The following is a 19,790-nucleotide window of genomic DNA, read 5'->3' on the forward strand; positions in this document are numbered from 1 at the left end:
AGGAACCAACAGCCAATAGGACAGCAGCGGCATGTCAAGTGACAAGGACAGCAGCGGCGACAATGGATACGCCCCCTTCTTCATCTCTGACAGCGGCGAACGAAGAAGAAGCAGCAGCAGAACGGTAATTAATTTTCCAATTACTCTTTATTTTGTTTTTATAAATACTCTTTATTTGCTAGCCGTGCTTGATTAAAGTTGTCAACATACCTGCTTCCATAGTTGTTTTCTTTATATCTACCTAGTCTTGTCAGACGGCGCTGTCGCCATTCCCCCCACTGTTATACAGTATGAGCTTTACTAGACAATTATTACATGTCAAGTTATTATTTTCGGATTACTCTTTATTTGCTAGCCGTGCTTGATTAAAGTTGTCGACGAAGCTGCTTCCGTAGTTTTTTTCATGAATTAACTTTATATTACCTTAGCTCATATTAATAGCGGGGAAGATGGCGCCACAAGACTAACTGTAAAGAAAAACAACTCTGGAAGCAGCTACGTCGAATCATGTTATGGTAACTGTTAATAACTCACATAGAAACGATAGTTGCTGTGTACACACAGATTGTTTTCTGGACACAAATTCGGCAACAAGTGTCTGTGTATATGGTTAAGGTTGTGCATGTTAATTGTGAGTTTATAGTGCTATTTTGCAATAATTTTTTTTTACTGTAATGCTAATGGTAACTAATGGTAACTCCGCCAACTGACAAGATTCATGAGAATGGCGTTTGTTGTAGTCGCTGTTCTGTTGTAAAACAGCTACTAGCTAGTCAGTAAGCTGGATCATGTACAGTGAGTTCGCGTCGGGGTGCGGCATCGCCCTGAAGGGGTTTCTTTCACAACAATGACCTGCTAGCTGTACAATATCCCGCTTATTACACGGCTACTGACTGACCAAATCAATATTCTGACACCAAAGCGGCCCGCCAGACTCCGACATCAGAACTGCACCCATAGCAACGATCTGTTATACAGAAATGACATGACAGTATATACAGTACAGCTAAACCACTGTTCTTTATATACTGTATATTGACATGTATGCATGAATGTACTGTACATATCCACCTGAGCTATGCATATAAAGCAACCTGTTGCATTAATCAGTCAATAATTATTCCCGTTTATTTGAACTCTGTACAATTGTGCACTACTTATCTAACATTACTGCATTATTGTTTACAATGTACAGAAGCAGCCTAACTTATAGACATCGTATGTTGTGTGTTTATATATATATATATATACACAGTATATACATAATAGCTAAATCTTTGTGTTTACTTTTGTAACTCTGTCTATTTCTGTGTAAGTAGTACATTAAGAGCAACAAAAACAGTGTCAAATTCCTTGTATTACATATAACAATAGTACATTTATCCAGATGTTTGATGTTTTGTCTGACATTTACCCTGATATTTGCAGAAATGACAAAGACAGGTAAACCTGACAGTTACTGGGCATCTATCCTGCACCAGTATGCCCAGGGGAAATACAAATTTACTACTGGCAAGAAACCGGGGGCCAGGAAATGGAAGGCTGTAATGAAGCGCATCGACACCTGTCCACTGACTCCCGTCTTCAACCAAAGACCTCGGGAATACACCATCTTTGGGAAAAAAATCCTTTGCCAATGTGGCTATCATAAGGTAAGTGATAAATATATTTAATTTTTATAATTTAGTTAAATTAAACCTGCTCTGGTGGCGGTTGCCATAAACTATTTTGTATTACATATAGTAAGTACATAGTTTCTCCAATAAGCAATTTTAAATATCTGAACAGAAAAATGCATTATTTCCCCATTAGTTGTGCTTGGATTGCTTCACAATTTTTACCAATGAAGTTAAAAAGTTATTGTCAGATGTAGGGAATAATTTTTCTTTCTTTTTTTTTTTAATCTTTTTCCACAGTCAGCTGAGCAGGCAGGTTCCTCAGGGAGCCAGCAAACAGAGGGAGAGAGCGGCTCAATTGCAGGGAGGCCACAGACAGCCCCCGCAACGCAGAGCAGTTCAGCTGCCTCCGCAACGCAGAGCAGTTCAGCTGCCTCCGCAACGCAGAGCAGTTCAGATGCCCCCACAATGCAGAGCAGTTGGAGCAGGTCAGCTGCCCGCGCAACGCAGAGCAGTTCAGCTGCCTTCGCAACGCAGAGCAGTTGGAGCAGGTCAGCTACTTCCGCAACGCAGAGCAGGTCAGCTGCTCCCGCAACACAGAGCAGCTTGAGTGCAAGTAGACAGACTGCAGCACAGATTAAGTGTGCTCTTTGTAGCATTGACATTAGTGGTGACAAGTTCTCTGAACACCTATCTGACTTCCACACAGACGAATGTTGTGAGCAGTGTGGAAGAAAGGTAAGTGGTGCAGTTGGGCTGCTCCACCATATTGAGGAACACCATCATAAATTATCAAAACAACCTCAACTACCATGCCCACCACCACCACAACAACCTCCACCACCATCACGACAACAACCGCCATTTCCACCACCACAACAACCTCCTCCTCCTCCTCCTCCCACATCTCCACATGTGATCATCCTGAGGCCACCGGAGGTCAATTGGGTGAGTTTTCTCCCCAAACAGTTCATGCGGGTAATCCAACCAGCCGACCGGGAGTGGATTGCCCAGTGCCTTTATGACCCCGCAGGACAGCTGAAACAACAGTTATCACAAAACTGGTTCCATCCACCCAATCCACCAAAACCAGCAACAACACTACCTGATCCAATGACATACTTCAGGCAGCGGATGTTTCTGTGGGCACCGATGCGGATGTGGGGTATTCCACTTAAGTGCCATCAGTGCAATACTAAGATGCACCACTCCGGCATTTACACAAAGGTACGGGAGGTCATTGACCTTGACTCCAGGTACTACTTGGTCGGCGGAGAATATCCTCGGTGCAGTAAGTGCATGATCCCCGTCTGTCCATGGAGTACTGAGATGTTAAGTCAATTGGATCCTGCCCACAGAAACAGGTTCCCTGCTGTTCTCACCACACAGCTGGCTCTGGACAGGAAGTGTGTCACCATGCTGAAACCGAGAACTGCAGGGAACAGCTCCAGTTATATGCAGCAAGCACTGGAGGAAGTTCACAGCGAGGAGTGGGCAAGACGCACTATTCACTACCTGTCCGACTGTGAGCTACACCAAAGGAGGAGTGCAATAACTCATTGTGACGAAGCAGCAGTCTATCTGCAGCCACCTCCCTTTCGTCCCCTACCTCTCGCACAGTGGTTTGAGACGGTCCATGCTAACGAGATCCTGGGTCATCTGGATGAGATGAAGGGTGTGATCACCTCAACATATGGCAGGGTTTTAAAGCTGGACTCCACAAAAAAGGTACAAGAAATTTTTTTTAAAACCTTTTACAAAATCTTGTTTTCATTGATGGTCCTTGATTATACTTGATTATATTGTTTATTTTTGTTATAGATCACAAAGAAACTGGCTGGTGATATTGCAGACACAGCTACATGGATGACCAACGTCAGCAATGAAATTGGCCAGGTTCTAAACTGCGTGCTGACCACTGGTGAGGGTTCTGGCCTTGATGAATTATGTCAAGGCATCGTCAAGCGCTACAAGGATGCTGGGGAGCCAGAGCCAGAGGTCCTTTATGTTGACAGGGATTGCTGCAGCGAGACAGGTGTGTGACCTTCAGAATGTTTACTTAGTAAAGTATTATTTGTTACAGACACAAAAGTTAACTTTTACAAACATGTTTAACTTAATGTACTTTTTCTTTTTAAAACAATATTTGTATTGAATTTTACATATAAACATACATACATATATACACATACAGACAGACTAACAATATTGATATTTAAATTATACAATGAAATGTTTAGTCAGAATTTCCACAGTAATCAAAGAAAGAGAGACATGACATTTCATGTATTTCACACATCTATCTTAATGTACTTTTAATCATTTTTTTATTTAAAATGTATTTAACCAGGAAAAGCCTCATTGAGATTAAAAATCTCCTTTGCAAGGGTTGTCCTGGCCAAGACAGGCAGCAAGACATTAAACAATGTTTCAGACATACAACATATAGCAGTTACAGACAGGCAGTTAATGTATTGCACTCTTTATATATGTACTCTTCCCAATATGTATTGCAACTGCTAGGTTTTATTTTATCTTATCTGATGTCCTAGTGAAACAAAATTCATGTTGTTGCAATGAGGGATTCTATAGGTCTATAGTTTTTTTTTCATACCTTGGAGACTTAGATGACATTCCAACTTCCTGAAAACTATTAATTGCGATTCCCTACCTGTACACCAGATGCCCTCATAATCTTTCACTAGACTCCCTAATTCACCTGCTCACCTGTTCTCATTTCCCTCATCAGTCACTCACTACAAATGCCAGCCCAGAGACTTTGTTCTGCATTTCTGTTGACCAGTATCAACATCTGTTTATAAGCTCTCAGTAATGGTGAAAATTGAATTATAACAATATGATTATGACTTATCATTGAATTGTAACAGGTGCACCCCCAGTTCTTATTTGGTTTCGACCGTGGAAGACCCAGGTGAGACTGGATATCTTTCACTTCATGAGGCGATTCACCTGTGGTCTCACGACAGAGCACCACCCTCTGTATGGCATTTTCTGCTCGAAATTGTCCAATTGCATTTTTGAGTGGGACCAGGATGACATCGGCCGCCTCAAAGAAGCCAAAAGGTCAGAACTGAAAAAAAAGCATACTGGTCATGCTCCCACAGAAGTGCAAGTTCTGGCCAACATCAGCTCCAGTGAACTGGCCAGGCATTGCAGAAGGAGAACTCGTGGGGTTGAGGAAATCCGTGGTCTGATTGACGGATTGCTGAAGTCCATGTGGGAGCTGACAGACTCCTCAGGTTTACGCCTGATTAACCCTGAGAGCATGGCAAATGTGTGGGCAGTGCAACAGAAACATTTGCCATGCATCCAAGATCCACCCGGTGTTGAACTCTACACGAAACGTGGCTCAGGGTTATAAAAGGGAGACAAGGTTCTGGATGTCTTGAGATGTGCCAGAGGGTCCTCTTCTGTGGAGAGCTTTCATCGCCACCAGTGCACCTTTATCCCAGGTAAGGTAGAAATTCTATATCTTTGACATGATTCCTATTCTTTACTTGTCTGCTATTGAATTATACTCATAAAAAGATAATTCTCTTAAATCTCAAGTTTCTCAGAGAAGATTGCACACATAGGGAAATGTGCATCATTGCTTTATAAAATCAACTAATATTTTAATAATCTCAAACATTATTTTGTTTTTTTTTCCAAGGCTGGAGATGTAACGCGATGCACACTCAAATGTACATGCTTGAGGGTGGTTCCAGATGGAACATGAACCGAGCCCATGCAGCTGTGGATGTGAGTGGTGCATCCAATACCAAGATCTACGACGTCCGCCTGATGTCAAACCTAAATGCCCTCAGCAACAGAGTCCTTGGTTGTGCACTCCTGCCAGAATTCACTCCCCCTGGAAGACCCACTGGTAAGATGTTCCAGGAGACACCATTCTCCGTGTGACCACACCTTTAGTGTTACACATTCAACAAATTAACTTTTCTTTGTCTTTTCTCATCCATTCCAGTGCAAACTTGTCTATTTTTTTTAATTCAAAATGTTTTTTTGTTTTTTTATAACTGTTCTTTATGGCAGATGAGCGTGTTGCTGTGGAATATTTGCTGGCTCAGTCTGACAGAGGGGACCTGCTGGGTCCACAACGGCACGGTGAACTTGGCCTCATTTTGCCAGACCTCCAGGTACAAGTTCAGGAGGAGGAGTGTCTTGATATCACAATAAGTGATGCAGCTGAGATTCTCAATGAGAGCCCACCTGAAGCCCCCCGGTGTGAAGATGAGGTGGACAATTCACCTCCTCACCGTCCTCTTCCCCATGACAACTCACCCAACACATCATCCCAGGTAATCTGACCATTATTTCATCTCATTGAAATCCTACAGGAAACCTTTTTGATTTGCAAATGCGTGAATGAGGTGTTTCATTGGTAATAGTCTTGATGACTTATTGTCAATTGTTGTCTTAATTTTCCAGGATAGCCAATGTGATGTGAGAGGTGTTCCTGGTTGGGAGGCGGTTGATAACTTGGCGGAGTACCTGGTCAACCTCAACCGCACAATAACTGCGCTGTCAACTGCAGAGGTAGCTGAGATTGTGCGCCTGTATTCCAGCCTGGATGCCATGGATAAATCGCCCTCCAAATACACTCTCAAATGCAAGAAGAAGACCTTGACAGGGCCGTGGAGAGCTTCCAGAAAACGTAGTGGCTCTGCACCTGGTCAACAAGCAGCTGAAAGGTGAAATGACCTATAGACAATATTACAGTTTTAAACATAAACATTCCAAATGTGTCCCAATTTATTTCCTGTTGCAGTCAAGAGAACTATAAAATGTAGTTTCTTTGGTTGCATTGTAAGTGAATGATATCAGCTGACAGGAAGTAAACATGGACCTAAGCTGTTGCCCAGCAATGCAATTCCAGTGAAACTGTGTGTTGTGGAAAAATGGGTGCACATTATGTAATTCATTTGTATCATAATTATCATTAATTACATGTTACAGTTTAGCAATAAAACACAAGCAGAGTCATTTTCTATATGTCCTCACCACATTTTAGACTCTTTAGTAACAAATTCAGAATAGTAATTATGATTTGGGGTTACACTGTATCTGTTGTATAATATTGATGACATTGTCTTTTTTCCTTCACAGACTATTTATGACCCATGGCCAGGCGGCACAGAGGCCTGATATGAACAGAGTCTCTGAATGTGTTAACATCAAGCTTTTGAAGGAGTACCAGCAAGCCAGAAATAGGCCAAAAGACTGCAAAGGGAAAACACTGCCAATTCCACAGTCGATTGTGCAAACATACTGCCATATAAAACAACTGCTGGAAGACAGCCGGGTTATCCAGGACCAGACCAACTTGGTTCTGGTAACCATTAACAACACAACAGTGTCTTCTTGGTGAGCTATGTTTTTGGCTTCCTACATTCATTTTGACAGTTGCAATTAGCTGTGTTATATATATATATATATATATATATATATATATTTTTTTTTTTTGGGTAAACATATTCTTTGGTTTTGACATGCGTTTGGTTTCTCTTGATACATTTGGTTATCTAGTTTTTCTGACAAGGGTAAGGTTTCTCTTTGGTTTTCTTATTCAATCCTAGTTTTGTTGATCAGCAGTTTTCACTGATTTGGTTTCTTTTCATTTATACTTTTGCTGGTTATGGTTTCCAGTTTTGTTAATACATATTTTTTTTTTCAGTAGGTCAAAGTTATTTACTTTTTTTTATCACACTCCAACACAAAAGAAACGCTGCATTTGAGAAAGATAAATATATCTTAACATTATTATGAAACAGAAGGACTTTGATTTAGCTAAAACCTTTGCAATTGTGATTGTCTGAAATGTAAAACCTTTACCATTTGTCTGAAACAGTAAACATTTTATATTGTATTTTTTCAGGTTGCATCAAAGACAGAAAAGGGCTGACCGGGACTCACTTTTGAAGGAGGTACAGCTTCCCCAGGTCTCTGCAGCTAGGGAGTCCTTGCCAAAAGCAAGAGAACTCCCGTCTGCACCTGGGGAACATGGACATTTGGTGATGGAGTTCCAGGAGCCAGAGAATAAGGAGGGCCAGGCAGTGATACGCCGGCGCCAAAGCGTCAAAACTGGCTGTCCTCCTAGGTTGTTGCCTGGTTCTTCTGCCTCCTCCTCCTCATATGAGCAGGGTCCTCTGCCGCCTGCCCCATCACCATCACCTGCCTCCTCCTCATATGACCAGGGTCCTCTGCCGCCAGCCCCATCACCATCACCATCACCTGCCTCCTCCTCATATAAGCAGGGTCCTCTGCCGCCAGCCCCATCACCATCACCATCACCTGCCTCCTCCTCATATGAGCAGGGTCCTCTGCCGCCTGCCCCATCACCATCACCTGCCTCCTCCTCATATGACCAGGGTCCTCTGCCGCCTGCCCCATCACCATCACCTGCCTCCTCCTCATATGAGCAGGGTCCTCTGCCGCCTGCCCCATCATCATCACCTGCCTCCTCCTCATATGAGCAGGGTCCTCTGCCGCCTGCCCCATCACCATCACCTGCCTCCTCCTCATATGACCAGGGTCCTCTGCCGCCTGCCCCATCAATCATCACCTGCCTCCTCCTCATATGACCAGGGTCCTCTGCCGCCTGCCCCATCACCATCACCTGCCTCCTCCTCATATGACCAGGGTCCTCTGCCGCCTGCCCCATCACCATCACCTGCCTCCTCCTCATATGACCAGGGTCCTCTGCCGCCTGCCCCATCACCATCACCTGCCTCCTCCTCATATGACCAGGGTCCTCTGCCGCCTGCCCCATCACCATCACCTGCCTCCTCCTCATATGACCAGGGTCCTCTGCCGCCTGCCCCATCACCTGCCTCCTCCTCATATGACCAGGGTCATCTGGCACCAGCCCCCACTCCTGCCTCATCATTGTACTGGCAGAGTCCCCCTCCACCAGCCTCTACTCCTGCATCATCATCCTGGCAGTGTCCCCCTCCACCAGCCCCTACTCCTGCCTCATCATCATCCTGGCAGAGTCCCCCTCCACCAGCCCCTACTCCTGCCTCATGGTACTGGCAGAGTCCCCCTCCACCAGCCTCTACTCCTGCATCATCATCCTGGCAGTGTCCCCCTCCACCAGCCCCTACTCCTGCCTCATCATCATCCTGGCAGAGTCCCCCTCCACCAGCCCCTACTCCTGCCTCATGGTACTGGCAGAGTCCCCCTCCACCAGCCTCTACTCCTGCATCATCATCCTGGCAGTGTCCCCCTCCACCAGCCCCTACTCCTGCCTCATCATCATCCTGGCAGAGTCCCCCTCCACCAGCCCCTACTCCTAATTTGCTTGCTGTCAATGATACTGTTGTTCAGGGCTGACCCGAATGCTTCGACTTTTGCCATGGTATTTGACCTCCAAATCAGTATTCGAATGCTTTGTGTTTTTTGTTTTAGTTTTTTTTTGTTTATATGTATATAAAATCATAATATTATGTATATAATATATATATGTATTATTATATAATTTATGTATATATTAAAGTATATATTATTATTATATTATATAAGTCCAATATATAACAAACTGTAAACAAACAATAAAAAAGATATTAATAAAAATCTGAAAAGCATCAGTTTACCTGTCAATGTGTTATTTCTCTCAGAAAAGTAAATAACTTGAGTGAAAGAAGACTACTGTATTGAAATATAACAGTTTTATTGGTAAATTCTTTCTTTCTTTTTCTCCCTTTTCCCCCTCTTCCCCCCTCCCCCCCTCCCCCCTCCCCTTTTCCCTTTGCCCCACCCTAGCAGTCCCTTTTGCCCCATTTTTGGCCGAGTGGTTAAGGCGATGGACTTGAAATCCATTGGGGTATCCCCGCGCAGGTTCGAATCCTGCCGACAACGAAAGGTCCTTTTTTGGCAGCGGGAGCCCACCAATGATACTTGTGTAGGCTTCCCTGGGGAGAAATTTCAGGTGCAACTTAGAAAGAAACATCAGTATCATAGCAAACAAAGTGATTCTTTGACAGTAATTGTTGATTGAGTAGACACTTGAATTTGTGTGTTGTCTCTTAAAATCCTTAAGATTGGCCTTCAATCAAACCCAATTTTTGATACTGTGTTTGATACGATATTGAAAATAAGTACGTAGAGGTGACATCCCCATGCATTTTTTGAATGCAGGACTCGTTTCAGGCTCAATTTGCAAATATGGGGTAAAAACCTTTTTCTGCAGCGATGGTGGTATAGTGGTGAGCATAGCTGCCTTCCAATAAGTTGACATTTGACATTGTTTCTTCGTCTCACGTCATCATGCTTTGGCAGACAAGTTGCACTTGAACACACCGCAAAGACTACAGACGACGGCCAGTTAGCACGTACGTTCTGTGCCTGCCTGAGATGAAATAAGGGTTAGGTTTAGGGTTAAACCCTTACCCCAACCCTAACCCAATAGAAGAAGAAAAGGACTGCAATGGCTGGGATTCGAACCCAGGTCAACTGCCTGGAAGGCAGCTATGCTCAGCACTATACCACCATCGCTGTTATCTATGATAGTGTACTTTCCATTGTTTCTTCCATTGTTACCTTTCATTTCCAAACAAATGAGACAATTTTCCAGAATTTTTCCAGCGCTCTACAACTAAGCCACAGCGCCACTGTTTCTTGCTGTCTTCTTCTCTCACATCAAAGCTGCATTCATATCCAAAATGTAAAAAAGAGTTCAACACAGGAGTTGTCTGTTTCCTCATCACAACAGTCAACTTTTAACCGGAACCAGTCTTTCTCTAAACTTAACTACTGAGTTTTCCAGCCTAAACTAAACCCCTTGATATTGAGGTGGCAGAGATAAACATGACAGACTTCATTTAAGAGCTCATTTCTGCAACAACCAGGCACTGCTGGGATTTGAACCCAGGATCTCCTGTTTACTAGACAGGCACTTTAACCAACTAAGACACAGCACCTCCTCCAGAGGCCTGTACTAAGAAGCAGGATTTGCGGTTATCGAGGTAACTTCAGGGTTAACTCTGGGTTTTCCGTACTACGAAGCTGGCTTACTTCTTATCGGGGTAGATCACCATGGTAACTTATGCTGAACGGCTAACCTGCTCTGGAGCAGGTTATGTTCCAGATCAGAGATCAACTCCTATGAAAGCACCTCCTACTGACCAATCAGAGCTCAGTGCGGTGATTGTATGATAATATTACACACATATGAAGAAATTTAAGTCATAATCCAGACTAAAAACAACACAGTTTAAACTGAAAAATACAGGAAGAACAGCAGACTTTATGCTGTGGGTGTTTACCACTTTGAATTATATGATATATATTTATTTTTTTACTTGCTCTTGAGTCCGTTTCACACCGCCGGAGAGGGGGGAAGCAGCTGAAAGGATTTTTAATACTCGTAGACGCTATTAAATTCTTGTTGGGTAAAAAGAAGTGGATTCCATTCATCTATTATTCTCGTAAACGCTATTTATATTTAGACAAGTACACTTTACTTTTGAGTATTCCGTTAAATTAATAAATCTGTTAATTTACGCATTCACACATCCAGAGTTTTTTCTTTTACCAGCTATCCTTCCTGCAATTGGCAGCTTCAACTGTGCTACTTTTAGCCTGATTAAGTGTTTAATTTCTTTGTATTTGTCTAATATAGTTTGCTCTTTGTTAAATGTGCCGCTGGTCAGATGCTGCAAACACCTCCTCGTTCATGTGAACGCGCTCATAACGATATTGGAAAACCCTGGGTTGACTTACCGAGTTGATAACCAACTACTAAGTTTTCCAGCCTAAACTAAACCCTTGATATAGAGGTGGCAGAGATAAACATGACAGACTTAATTTAAGAGCTCATTTCTGCAACAACCAGGCACTGCTGAGATTTGATACTGTCCACTAACTAATGAGGACTGCTTCATCCATAATTGTGGAACGTCAACGGACAGGTGTCGCTCTTCCAGTGTATACAGGGAATATACAGAGATATGGAATGAGCCCGTAGGTGTGTATGTGAGTGTGAATGGTTGTCTGTCTCTAGTGTCAGCTCTTGGATAGTTTGCCGATCTGTCCAGGGTGTACCCCGCCTTCACCCAATGTCAGCTGGGATCATTTACCATTTATTCGTTTGTCAGTAGAAGAAGAAAAGGACTGCGATGGCTGGGAATTGAACCCAGGTCAACTGCTTGGAAGGCAGCTATGCTCACCACTATACCACCATCCCTGTGCTAAAAAAAGTCTTCACACCAAATTCGCCGATTTTTCTGGGCATTGAGACTGAAGCGGGCCCTGCATTTAAAAAATGCATGGGACTGTCACCTCTACTTACTTATTTTCCATATTGTATCAAACACAGTATCAAAAATTGGGTTTGATTGAAGGCCTACACACAATCTAGTCTACTTAATCAACAATTACTGTCAAAGAACCACTTTGTTTGATTCTGATGTTTTTTCTAAGTTGCACCTAGTATCCACGTATCATTGGTGGGCTCCCGCTACCGAAAAGTGTCTTTTGTTGTCGGCAGGATTCAAACCTACGCGGGGAGACCCCAATGGATTTCAAGTCCATCGCCTTAACCACTCGGACACGACAACTTGCAAAACAACCGTAAATACCAATTTCCAAAAATGTTCTGAACTTTCCAAATTGCTGAGAAGAACAGCGCATATCAATGTAAAGTACTTGTTCAGTTAAACGTCCACTTGGTTTTCTTGCCTATGTGATAGTTGGTGCATTCTTTGCCTTGCGCTAACAGTGCTTGATCTTTTCAGTTCTCCTTATAGCTAGTTCGCACCGTACAAATTTCTACCTGATGTTCTGCTCCCCTTTCCGCCGCATGACAATATCCTCAGTCAGTGTCAGCAGTTCTCCTCCCCTGCTGAACGCAGCCTGAGCCAAACCCTGCTCTCCCTTCCTGAGTCGTCTAACAGTTTGCCAGAACTTCCACAATGCCAAAGGAAAGTCCTTCTCTGTAGCCTCCCGGAAATTAACATATGGTATGAATATCACATTTCATGGACTAATTGTGAATTCTCCATTCTGCTGTGAAGTAACAGCTGCTGTTGATTTACAACTTTTGTCTTTCTTGGTGAATAATAAGCAGGTGGTAGAAGACTCTAACCTCCCAGTCGGGGAATCGAACCGCGGTCTTCCGCGTGAAAAGTGGAGATACTGTCCACTATACTAACGAGGACTGCTTCATCCCTGTTTTTGGCACGTCAATGGACGGGTGGTGCTGTTCCAGTGTATACAGGGAATATACAGAGATATGGAATGAGCCCGTAGGTGTGAATGTGAGTGTGAATGGTTGTCTGTCTCTAGTGTCAGCCCTGTGATAGTCTGCCGATCTGTCCAGGGTGTACCCCGCCTTCCTTTACCATTTATCCATTACCTTGACACATTTCTCCATCCTTGCCTCATGTGGGAATTGAAGCCATGACCTTCTGCTCCGCAGCAAATACACAGGAGCAGGATCCCCCTTCCCTCTCAAACCATAACTTCCAGACTATAGTACTACCGCACGTCCTCTTGTTGGTGTTCATTCCGTTCTTTCTTCCATTGTTTCCAAAATGCTTCCCATTTTTCTTCAAGTGTCTACTCAATCAACAATTACTGTCAAAGAATCACTTTGTTTGCTTTGATACTGAAGTTTTTTTTTTAAGTTGTTGAACCTGCGCGGGGGGACCCCAATGGATTTCGAATCCATCGCCTTAACTACTCGGCCACGACAACCTGTAAAACAGCCGGAAATACCAATTTCCAAAAATGTTCTGAACTTTCCCAATTGCTGAGAAGAACAGGGCATATCAATGTAACGTACTTGTTCAGTTAAACGTCCACTTGGTTTTCTTGCCTTTGTGATGGCTGGTTCATTCTGAGCTGTCTGTTTCCTCATCACAACAGTCAACTTTAACCAGAACCAGTCTTTCTCTAAACTTAACTACTAAGATTTCCTGCCTAAACTAAACCCTTGATATTGAGTTGGCAGAGATAAACATGACAGACTTAATTTAAGAGCTAATTTCTGCAACAACCAAGCACTGCTGAGATTTGATACTGTCCACTAACAAACAAGGACTGCTTCATCCCCAATTGTGGCACGTCAACGGACAGGTGTCGCTCTTCCAGTGTATACAGGGAATATACAGAGATATGGAATGAGCCCGTAGGTGTGTATGTGAGTGTGAATGGTTGTCTGTCTCTAGTGTCAGCTCTTTGATAGTTTGCCGATCTGTCCAGGGTGTACCCCGCCTTCACCCAATGTCAGCTGGGATCCTTTACCATTTATCCATTTGTCAGTAGAAGAAGAAAAGGACTGCGATGGCTGGGAATCTAACCCAGGTCAACTGCTTGGAAGGCAGCTATGCTTACCACTATACCACCATCACTGTGCAAAAAAAGTCTTCACACCAAATTCGTCGATTTTTCTGGGCATTGAGACTGAAGCGAGCCCTGCATTTAAAAAATTATGTTTTTTTTCTAAGTTGCACCTAGTATCCACGTATCATTGGTGGGCTCCCGCTACCGAAAAGTGTCTTTCGTTGTCGGCAGGATTCGAACCTGCGCGGGGAGACCCCAATGGTTTTCAAGTCCATCGCCTTAACCACTCGGCCACGACAACCTGTAAAACGATAGTTAATACCAATTTCCAAAAATGTTCGGAACTTTCCCAATTGCTGAGAAGAACAGCGCATATCAATGTAACGTACTTGTTCAGTTAAACGTCCACTTGGTTTACTTGCCTTTGTGATAGTTGGTGCATTCTTTGCCTTGCGCTATCATTGCTTGATCTTTTCAGTTCTCCTTATAGCTAGTTCGCACTGCACAAATTTCAACCTGATATTCCGCTCCCCTTTCCGCCGCATGACAATATGTGATTTGTATATCCGCCGTCCTCGGTCTTCCGGTTTCCGTTTTTGCTTGGAACACATCAAGCCAACATCAAAGAACTAGCAGCAACGAAGGCCACAGTGAACTGTCTCCCAGAATCCTGGAGGTATGCTCTCCTTGACCACAGGACTCAGCTCAGCTCCTCATTGGCTACAGTAACATTTCAGGCAGAGGTGTGAAATTCACACAGAACAAAACCAGAGGAATGTCCTTTGTTCCCTCTCTTTCGACTCTTTCTGCTTCACCTTCTCATCCAAGCTGACCTACGAGGTCAGCTGCTGTGCTCCAGACCGGAAGCAGCTCTGCTCTCTGATTCTATGTCCTGTTAGGAAACAGACATAGCCACAAGGAACCAAACGGCAGACGACGCGAGTGCTCTGCCCTTTTCACCAGCTAACTTCAAGCTATCAAGCGAAGAAGTTAGCACCAAACTAACAGCAAAGACGACATCTTTGACTTGGAACCACAACTTCAACACATGGAATTACAAACCCCGTTTTTCCATTGGTAACGTACTGGGCCTTAGCATTAGCAATCGCACACGGCTGAGCAAGACAGTTAAACTTTGATTTCTAGAAAGTACTTGTATTGATTTGGTTTAATGTTATTCATTGAGTTTGACTGTGTTGATTTATCTGTATTTGATTTTTGGGTAACTGGCTTCGCCACATCTGATGTGTTTAGTTTATGCTTCACATAGACAAGGTCTTGCATGCAACTAACCATCTTTTCTAACCCACTGCATATCTAACACACATTAAGATCACATACATAACCTGTGAATTAGTTAAACATAAACATACAGCTTCAGATAATCTTAACCCCACATCACCCCCCGCTCTGTCCTTCTTCTCAGAAGAACAAAGAGGTCATGTGGTGACATGCTGATGGCCATCTTTGATTCCGCCATCTTTGATTCAGCCATCTTTGTAGTTTTACAGTGCCCGCCATTTTGTTTGTAGGCCATACAGACATTTTGAGACAAGAACCCATCTTGTCTCCCCCCCCCCTCTCTCTCCCTCTCTCTCTCTTACACACACACACACACACACACACACACACACACACATGCTTACACACTGTGTTTGGTTTGTTTAGTTTAGTTATCTAGTTAGATTAATATTGTGTTTTGAACCTTTATTATCTTGTAAATAAATGTTTGTGGAATATACATGCTGGTCTCTTTAATGTTGCACAAGAGTGAATACTGCCAACCTCTGCTATGTCAAGAACTCCGATATCCTTCAACCTTTACTATCTATTTTGGTTATAGTTATTAATTTAATTATTAATCAACGTTCCAAATTGATAGTTTAGCATATATTAATGAGACTATATTAACGTTTTGGTCATTGGTCCCTGATTTCAGGGTGGTGCCCCGTTTATTATTGATGTTTATTGATAATCTTTATTAATATTAATAATTCTATTATTATTTATTAATTAATTTGCTAATTACCAAAACCTACTAAAGTAGAACCCCTACAAACACACCGCAAAAACTACAGCCGACGGCCAGTTAGTATGTACGCTCTGTGCCTGCCTGAGATGAAATAACTCTCCCTACCAGCAGGTTGCGGTAGTGTGTACTTGTTAGAAAGCACAGGGGATGTAGCTCAGTGGCAGAGTGCATGCTTTGCATGTATGAGGCCCCAGGTTCAATCCCTGGCATCTCCAACTTGTGTTATGCTCACAGTAAAAGGGTGACTCTGTTGGGCAGGATAGCTATCTTCACATTACAAGTCATCCGATATCTATACTGCAAAACTTGTTGGACTAGAAATCCATTGAGTCTCTCTGCGTAGGATTGAATGCTGCCGACAACGAAAGGCACTCCTTGGCAGTTTTTATTGAGTAGATACATTATTTTGTTTGTTGTCTCTTAAAATCCTTAAGATTGGCAATCAATCAAACCCAATTTTGGATACTGTGTTTGATACAATATGGAAAATAAGTAAGTAGAGGTGACAGCCCCATGCATTTTTTAAATGAGGGCTCGTTTCAGTCTCAATGCCCAGAAAAATCGGCGAATTTGGTGTGAAGACTTTTTTTTAGCGCAGGGATGGTGGTATAGTGGTGAGCATAGCTGCCTTCCAAGCAGTTGACCTGGGTTCAATTCCCAGCCATTGCAGTCCTTTTCTTCTTCAACAGATAAATGGTAAATGATCCCAGCTGACATTGGGTGAAGGCGGGGTACACCCTGGACAGATCGGCAAACTATCCAAGAGCTGACACTATGCAATGATGATGGTATAGTGGTGAGCATAGCTGCCTTCCAAGCCATTGACCTGGGTATTGTTGTTAGAAAGTAAGCAGTAAAGCTGGGGACACACCAAGCCAACATCAAAGAACTAGCGGCAACGAAGGCCGCCTGTTGTGTCGCCTCACGTCACCTTTGCTTTAGCCGACAAGTTGCACTTGAACACACCGCAAGACAACAGTGACGGCCAGTTAGCACGTATGTTCTGTGCCTGCCTGAGATGAAATCACTCTCCCTACCAGCAGGACGCAGTAGTGTGTACTTGTCAAAAAACAAAGGGGATGTAGCTCAGTGGTAGAGCGTATGTTTTGCATGTATGAGGGTTCAATCCCCATGCTTTAGCCGACAAGTTGCACTTGAGCAAACCGCAAAGACTACAGCCGACGGCCAGTTAGCACGTACGTTCTGTGTCTGCCTGAGATGAAATAACAGTCAGGGATAGGGTTGACCCCTAACCCATTCTAACAACAATACCAAGCATACTGTCAGTAGAAGAAGAAAAAGAACGGTGATGGCTGGGAATCTAACCCAGGTCAACTGCTTGGAAGGCAGCTATGCTCACCACTATACCACCATCACTGCGCAAAAAGAGTTTCACCACAAATTTCCAAATTTTTTTAGGCATTGAGACTTAAATGAGCCCTGTATTTAAAAAAATGAATGGGGCTGTCACCTCTACTTACTTATTGTTGATATTGTATCAAACACAGTATCAAAAATTGGGTTTGATTGACTCACTATTTGATTTTAGGAAAGGGAAGGGAGAGAAGTTCACAGCGAGGAGTGGGCAAGGCTAAAAAACAAAACTAAAACTAAACAGGGCACCTTTGACTTCTCACCATGCTGCAGTGATGTACAGGTGTACTCCGAGACCCTGTGACATCACTGTTGGGTGTGGTTTCACCTGAAACCACACCCAACAGTGATGTCACAGTACAGCATCGCATGCACCTGCATGCGATGCTGACTGTGGTCAGAGGTAAAACAAACTTGTATTGGGTAGTTCATATGAAATGCATTTAGTCCAAAGAGAGAGACAGTCTCTGCAACCAAAAGGCACTGCTGGGATTTGAACCCAGGATCTCCTGTTTACAAGACAGGCACTTTAACCAACTAAGCCACAGCGCCTCCTACTGCTGCAGCTCCCCGTTGCAAGAAGACAACGAGCTAGTAAACATGTAAACAGTACTGGATTTAAAACATTTAGAAACTCACTGATAGCTTCTTCCATTCTGTCTGTTTCTTCACTCCAACAATCAACAAACCAGAACTACAGTCTTTATCTAAACTTAACTATGTAGTTTTCCTGCCTAGACTAAACCCTTGATATAGAGCTGGCAGAGATAAACATCCATCCATCCATTATCTGTACCCGCTCATCCTATTCAGGGTCGCGTGGGGGCTGGAGGAGATCCCAGCTGACATTATGTGAAGGCGCGGTACACCCTGGACAGGTCACCAGACTATAGTACTACACCACCTCCTCTTGTTGGTGTTCATTCCGTTCTTTCTTTCATTGTTTCCTTTCATTTCCACACAAATGAGACAATGTTTTTCCAGGACAATGTCAAATCATGTCCTGAATCTCTTTTCCCAAGATCTACTGTTTACGAGACAGGCGCTTTAACCACTAAGCCACAGCGTCTCTGTTTTTTGTTATCTTCTAAGATTTCAACACAGGAGCTTTCTGTTTCTTCATCACAACATTCAACTTTTGACCAGAGGCCTGTACTACGAAGCAAATTCAACATACCCAGGGTATCTTCTCGTTATCTGGCTTCACTTAACCTAACAAACGAGATCTTCCTAAACGGTACTACGAAGCTGGTTATCAACTTGGTAAGTCAACCCAGGGTTTCTCCATCTGGCTATGAGCGCGTTCACATGAATGGGGAGGTGTTTGCAGTTTATGACAAATCACAGACATGGACAAGTCTACTGACAGCAGACAGACAGGCAGAGTGGCACATTTAACAAAGGAAGAACAAACTATATTAGACAAATACGAAGAAGTTAAACACTTAATCAAGACTAAAAGTAACTTAAAATGTAAAAAAAACCTTCCGATGTGTGAATGCTTAAATGAACAGATTTATTAATTTAACGGAACACTCAAAAGTCAGATATACTCGTCTAAATATAAATAGCTTTTCAGAGTGTAAAAGATGAATGGATAACATATCTTTTTACCCTGCAAATAGGTCATTGTGTCTATGACTATTTAAACATCCTTTCACCAGCTTCCCCCCTCTCTGACTGTGTGAAACGGACTCAAGAGCAAGTAAAAAAAAAAATATAAAAACATATTCAAAACGGTAAACACCCACAACATAAAGTCCGCTGTCCTTCCTGTATTTTTGTCAGTTGTGTTGTTTTTAGCCTGAAATATGACTTAAACTTCTTCATATGTGTGTATTATCAGCAGGTTAGCCGTTCAGCATAAATTACCATGGTGATCTACCCCGGTAAGAAGTAATCCAGCTTCGTAGTACCGAAAACCCAGAGTTAACCCTGAAGTTACCTCGCTAACGCCAAATCCAAATTCAACATACGGTATCTTCTCGTTATCTGGCTTCACTAACCCTAACAAATGAGATCCCGCTAAGCGGTCCTACGAAACTGGTTATCAACTCGGTAAATCAACCCAGGGTTTCTCAGTCTGGATATGAGCGCGTTCACATGAACGGGGCGTTATTTGCAGCATATGACAGACTTGCAAACAGACAGGCAGAGTGGCACATTTTACATACTTTGCATGTATGAGGCCCTGGGTTCAATCCCTGCCATCTCCAATAGGGATTATGGTCGCAGTAAAAGGGTGACTCTGTTGGGCAAGTAAGTATTTGGATAGCTATGTTCACACTACAAGACATTCAAAATCATTTGATATTGATGTCGTCTTAACACACAGTAAGTTCCTACTTTGACCCCAGGTTTCCCCTCAACCATTGTCTTGCGCTCTCATTGGCTGTAGCTTCTGGCAGGAGTCTCCGACAGGTCCAGATATTTAGCATGCTAGATATCTGTAATGTGTGTGCGAG

The 19,790-nt window shown here is 43.2% G+C and overlaps 2 protein-coding genes and 10 non-coding genes across 12 annotated transcripts; 5 read left to right on the forward strand and 7 right to left on the reverse strand.

Moving 5' to 3' along the window:
- Positions 1–1,430: 1,430 nt before the first annotated feature.
- Positions 1,431–2,952, forward strand: LOC119498752 (mediator of RNA polymerase II transcription subunit 15-like). The gene is made up of 3 exons (XM_037787801.1): positions 1,431–1,652; positions 1,917–2,907; positions 2,939–2,952. The coding sequence occupies exons 1-3, from the start codon at positions 1,431–1,433 to the stop codon at positions 2,950–2,952; spliced, it is 1,227 nt and encodes a 408-aa protein (XP_037643729.1).
- A 1,126-nt stretch (positions 2,953–4,078) lies between these two features.
- LOC119498753 (formin-like protein 5) lies at positions 4,079–8,218 on the forward strand. The gene is made up of 6 exons (XM_037787802.1): positions 4,079–5,089; positions 5,290–5,502; positions 5,670–5,935; positions 6,066–6,328; positions 6,744–7,001; positions 7,513–8,218. Exons 2-6 carry the CDS (start codon positions 5,307–5,309, stop codon positions 8,216–8,218), a joined length of 1,689 nt encoding a protein of 562 aa, XP_037643730.1. The 5' UTR covers positions 4,079–5,089; positions 5,290–5,306.
- A 1,185-nt stretch (positions 8,219–9,403) lies between these two features.
- Positions 9,404–9,500, forward strand: trnas-uga. Its single transcript has one exon. It is a non-coding gene; the product is annotated as a tRNA-Ser (tRNA).
- Positions 9,501–10,481: 981 nt separating this feature from the next.
- trnat-agu lies at positions 10,482–10,555 on the reverse strand. The gene has a single exon. It is a non-coding gene; the product is annotated as a tRNA-Thr (tRNA).
- Positions 10,556–11,748: 1,193 nt separating this feature from the next.
- Positions 11,749–11,820, reverse strand: trnag-ucc. The gene has a single exon. It is a non-coding gene; the product is annotated as a tRNA-Gly (tRNA).
- Positions 11,821–12,111: 291 nt separating this feature from the next.
- trnas-uga lies at positions 12,112–12,193 on the reverse strand. Its single transcript has one exon. It is a non-coding gene; the product is annotated as a tRNA-Ser (tRNA).
- A 1,722-nt stretch (positions 12,194–13,915) lies between these two features.
- trnag-ucc lies at positions 13,916–13,987 on the reverse strand. The gene has a single exon. It is a non-coding gene; the product is annotated as a tRNA-Gly (tRNA).
- A 151-nt stretch (positions 13,988–14,138) lies between these two features.
- trnas-uga lies at positions 14,139–14,220 on the reverse strand. The gene has a single exon. It is a non-coding gene; the product is annotated as a tRNA-Ser (tRNA).
- Positions 14,221–16,094: 1,874 nt separating this feature from the next.
- trnaa-ugc lies at positions 16,095–16,166 on the forward strand. Its single transcript has one exon. It is a non-coding gene; the product is annotated as a tRNA-Ala (tRNA).
- A 382-nt stretch (positions 16,167–16,548) lies between these two features.
- On the forward strand, positions 16,549–16,620 carry trnag-ucc. The gene has a single exon. It is a non-coding gene; the product is annotated as a tRNA-Gly (tRNA).
- Positions 16,621–17,256: 636 nt separating this feature from the next.
- Positions 17,257–17,328, reverse strand: trnag-ucc. Its single transcript has one exon. It is a non-coding gene; the product is annotated as a tRNA-Gly (tRNA).
- A 475-nt stretch (positions 17,329–17,803) lies between these two features.
- Positions 17,804–17,877, reverse strand: trnat-ugu. The gene has a single exon. It is a non-coding gene; the product is annotated as a tRNA-Thr (tRNA).
- Between the last annotated feature and the right edge of the window lie 1,913 nt (positions 17,878–19,790).

This window comes from Sebastes umbrosus, chromosome 12 (assembly GCF_015220745.1).
Source record: "Sebastes umbrosus isolate fSebUmb1 chromosome 12, fSebUmb1.pri, whole genome shotgun sequence".
In the NCBI taxonomy this organism is placed as follows: Eukaryota; Metazoa; Chordata; class Actinopteri; order Perciformes; family Sebastidae; genus Sebastes; species Sebastes umbrosus.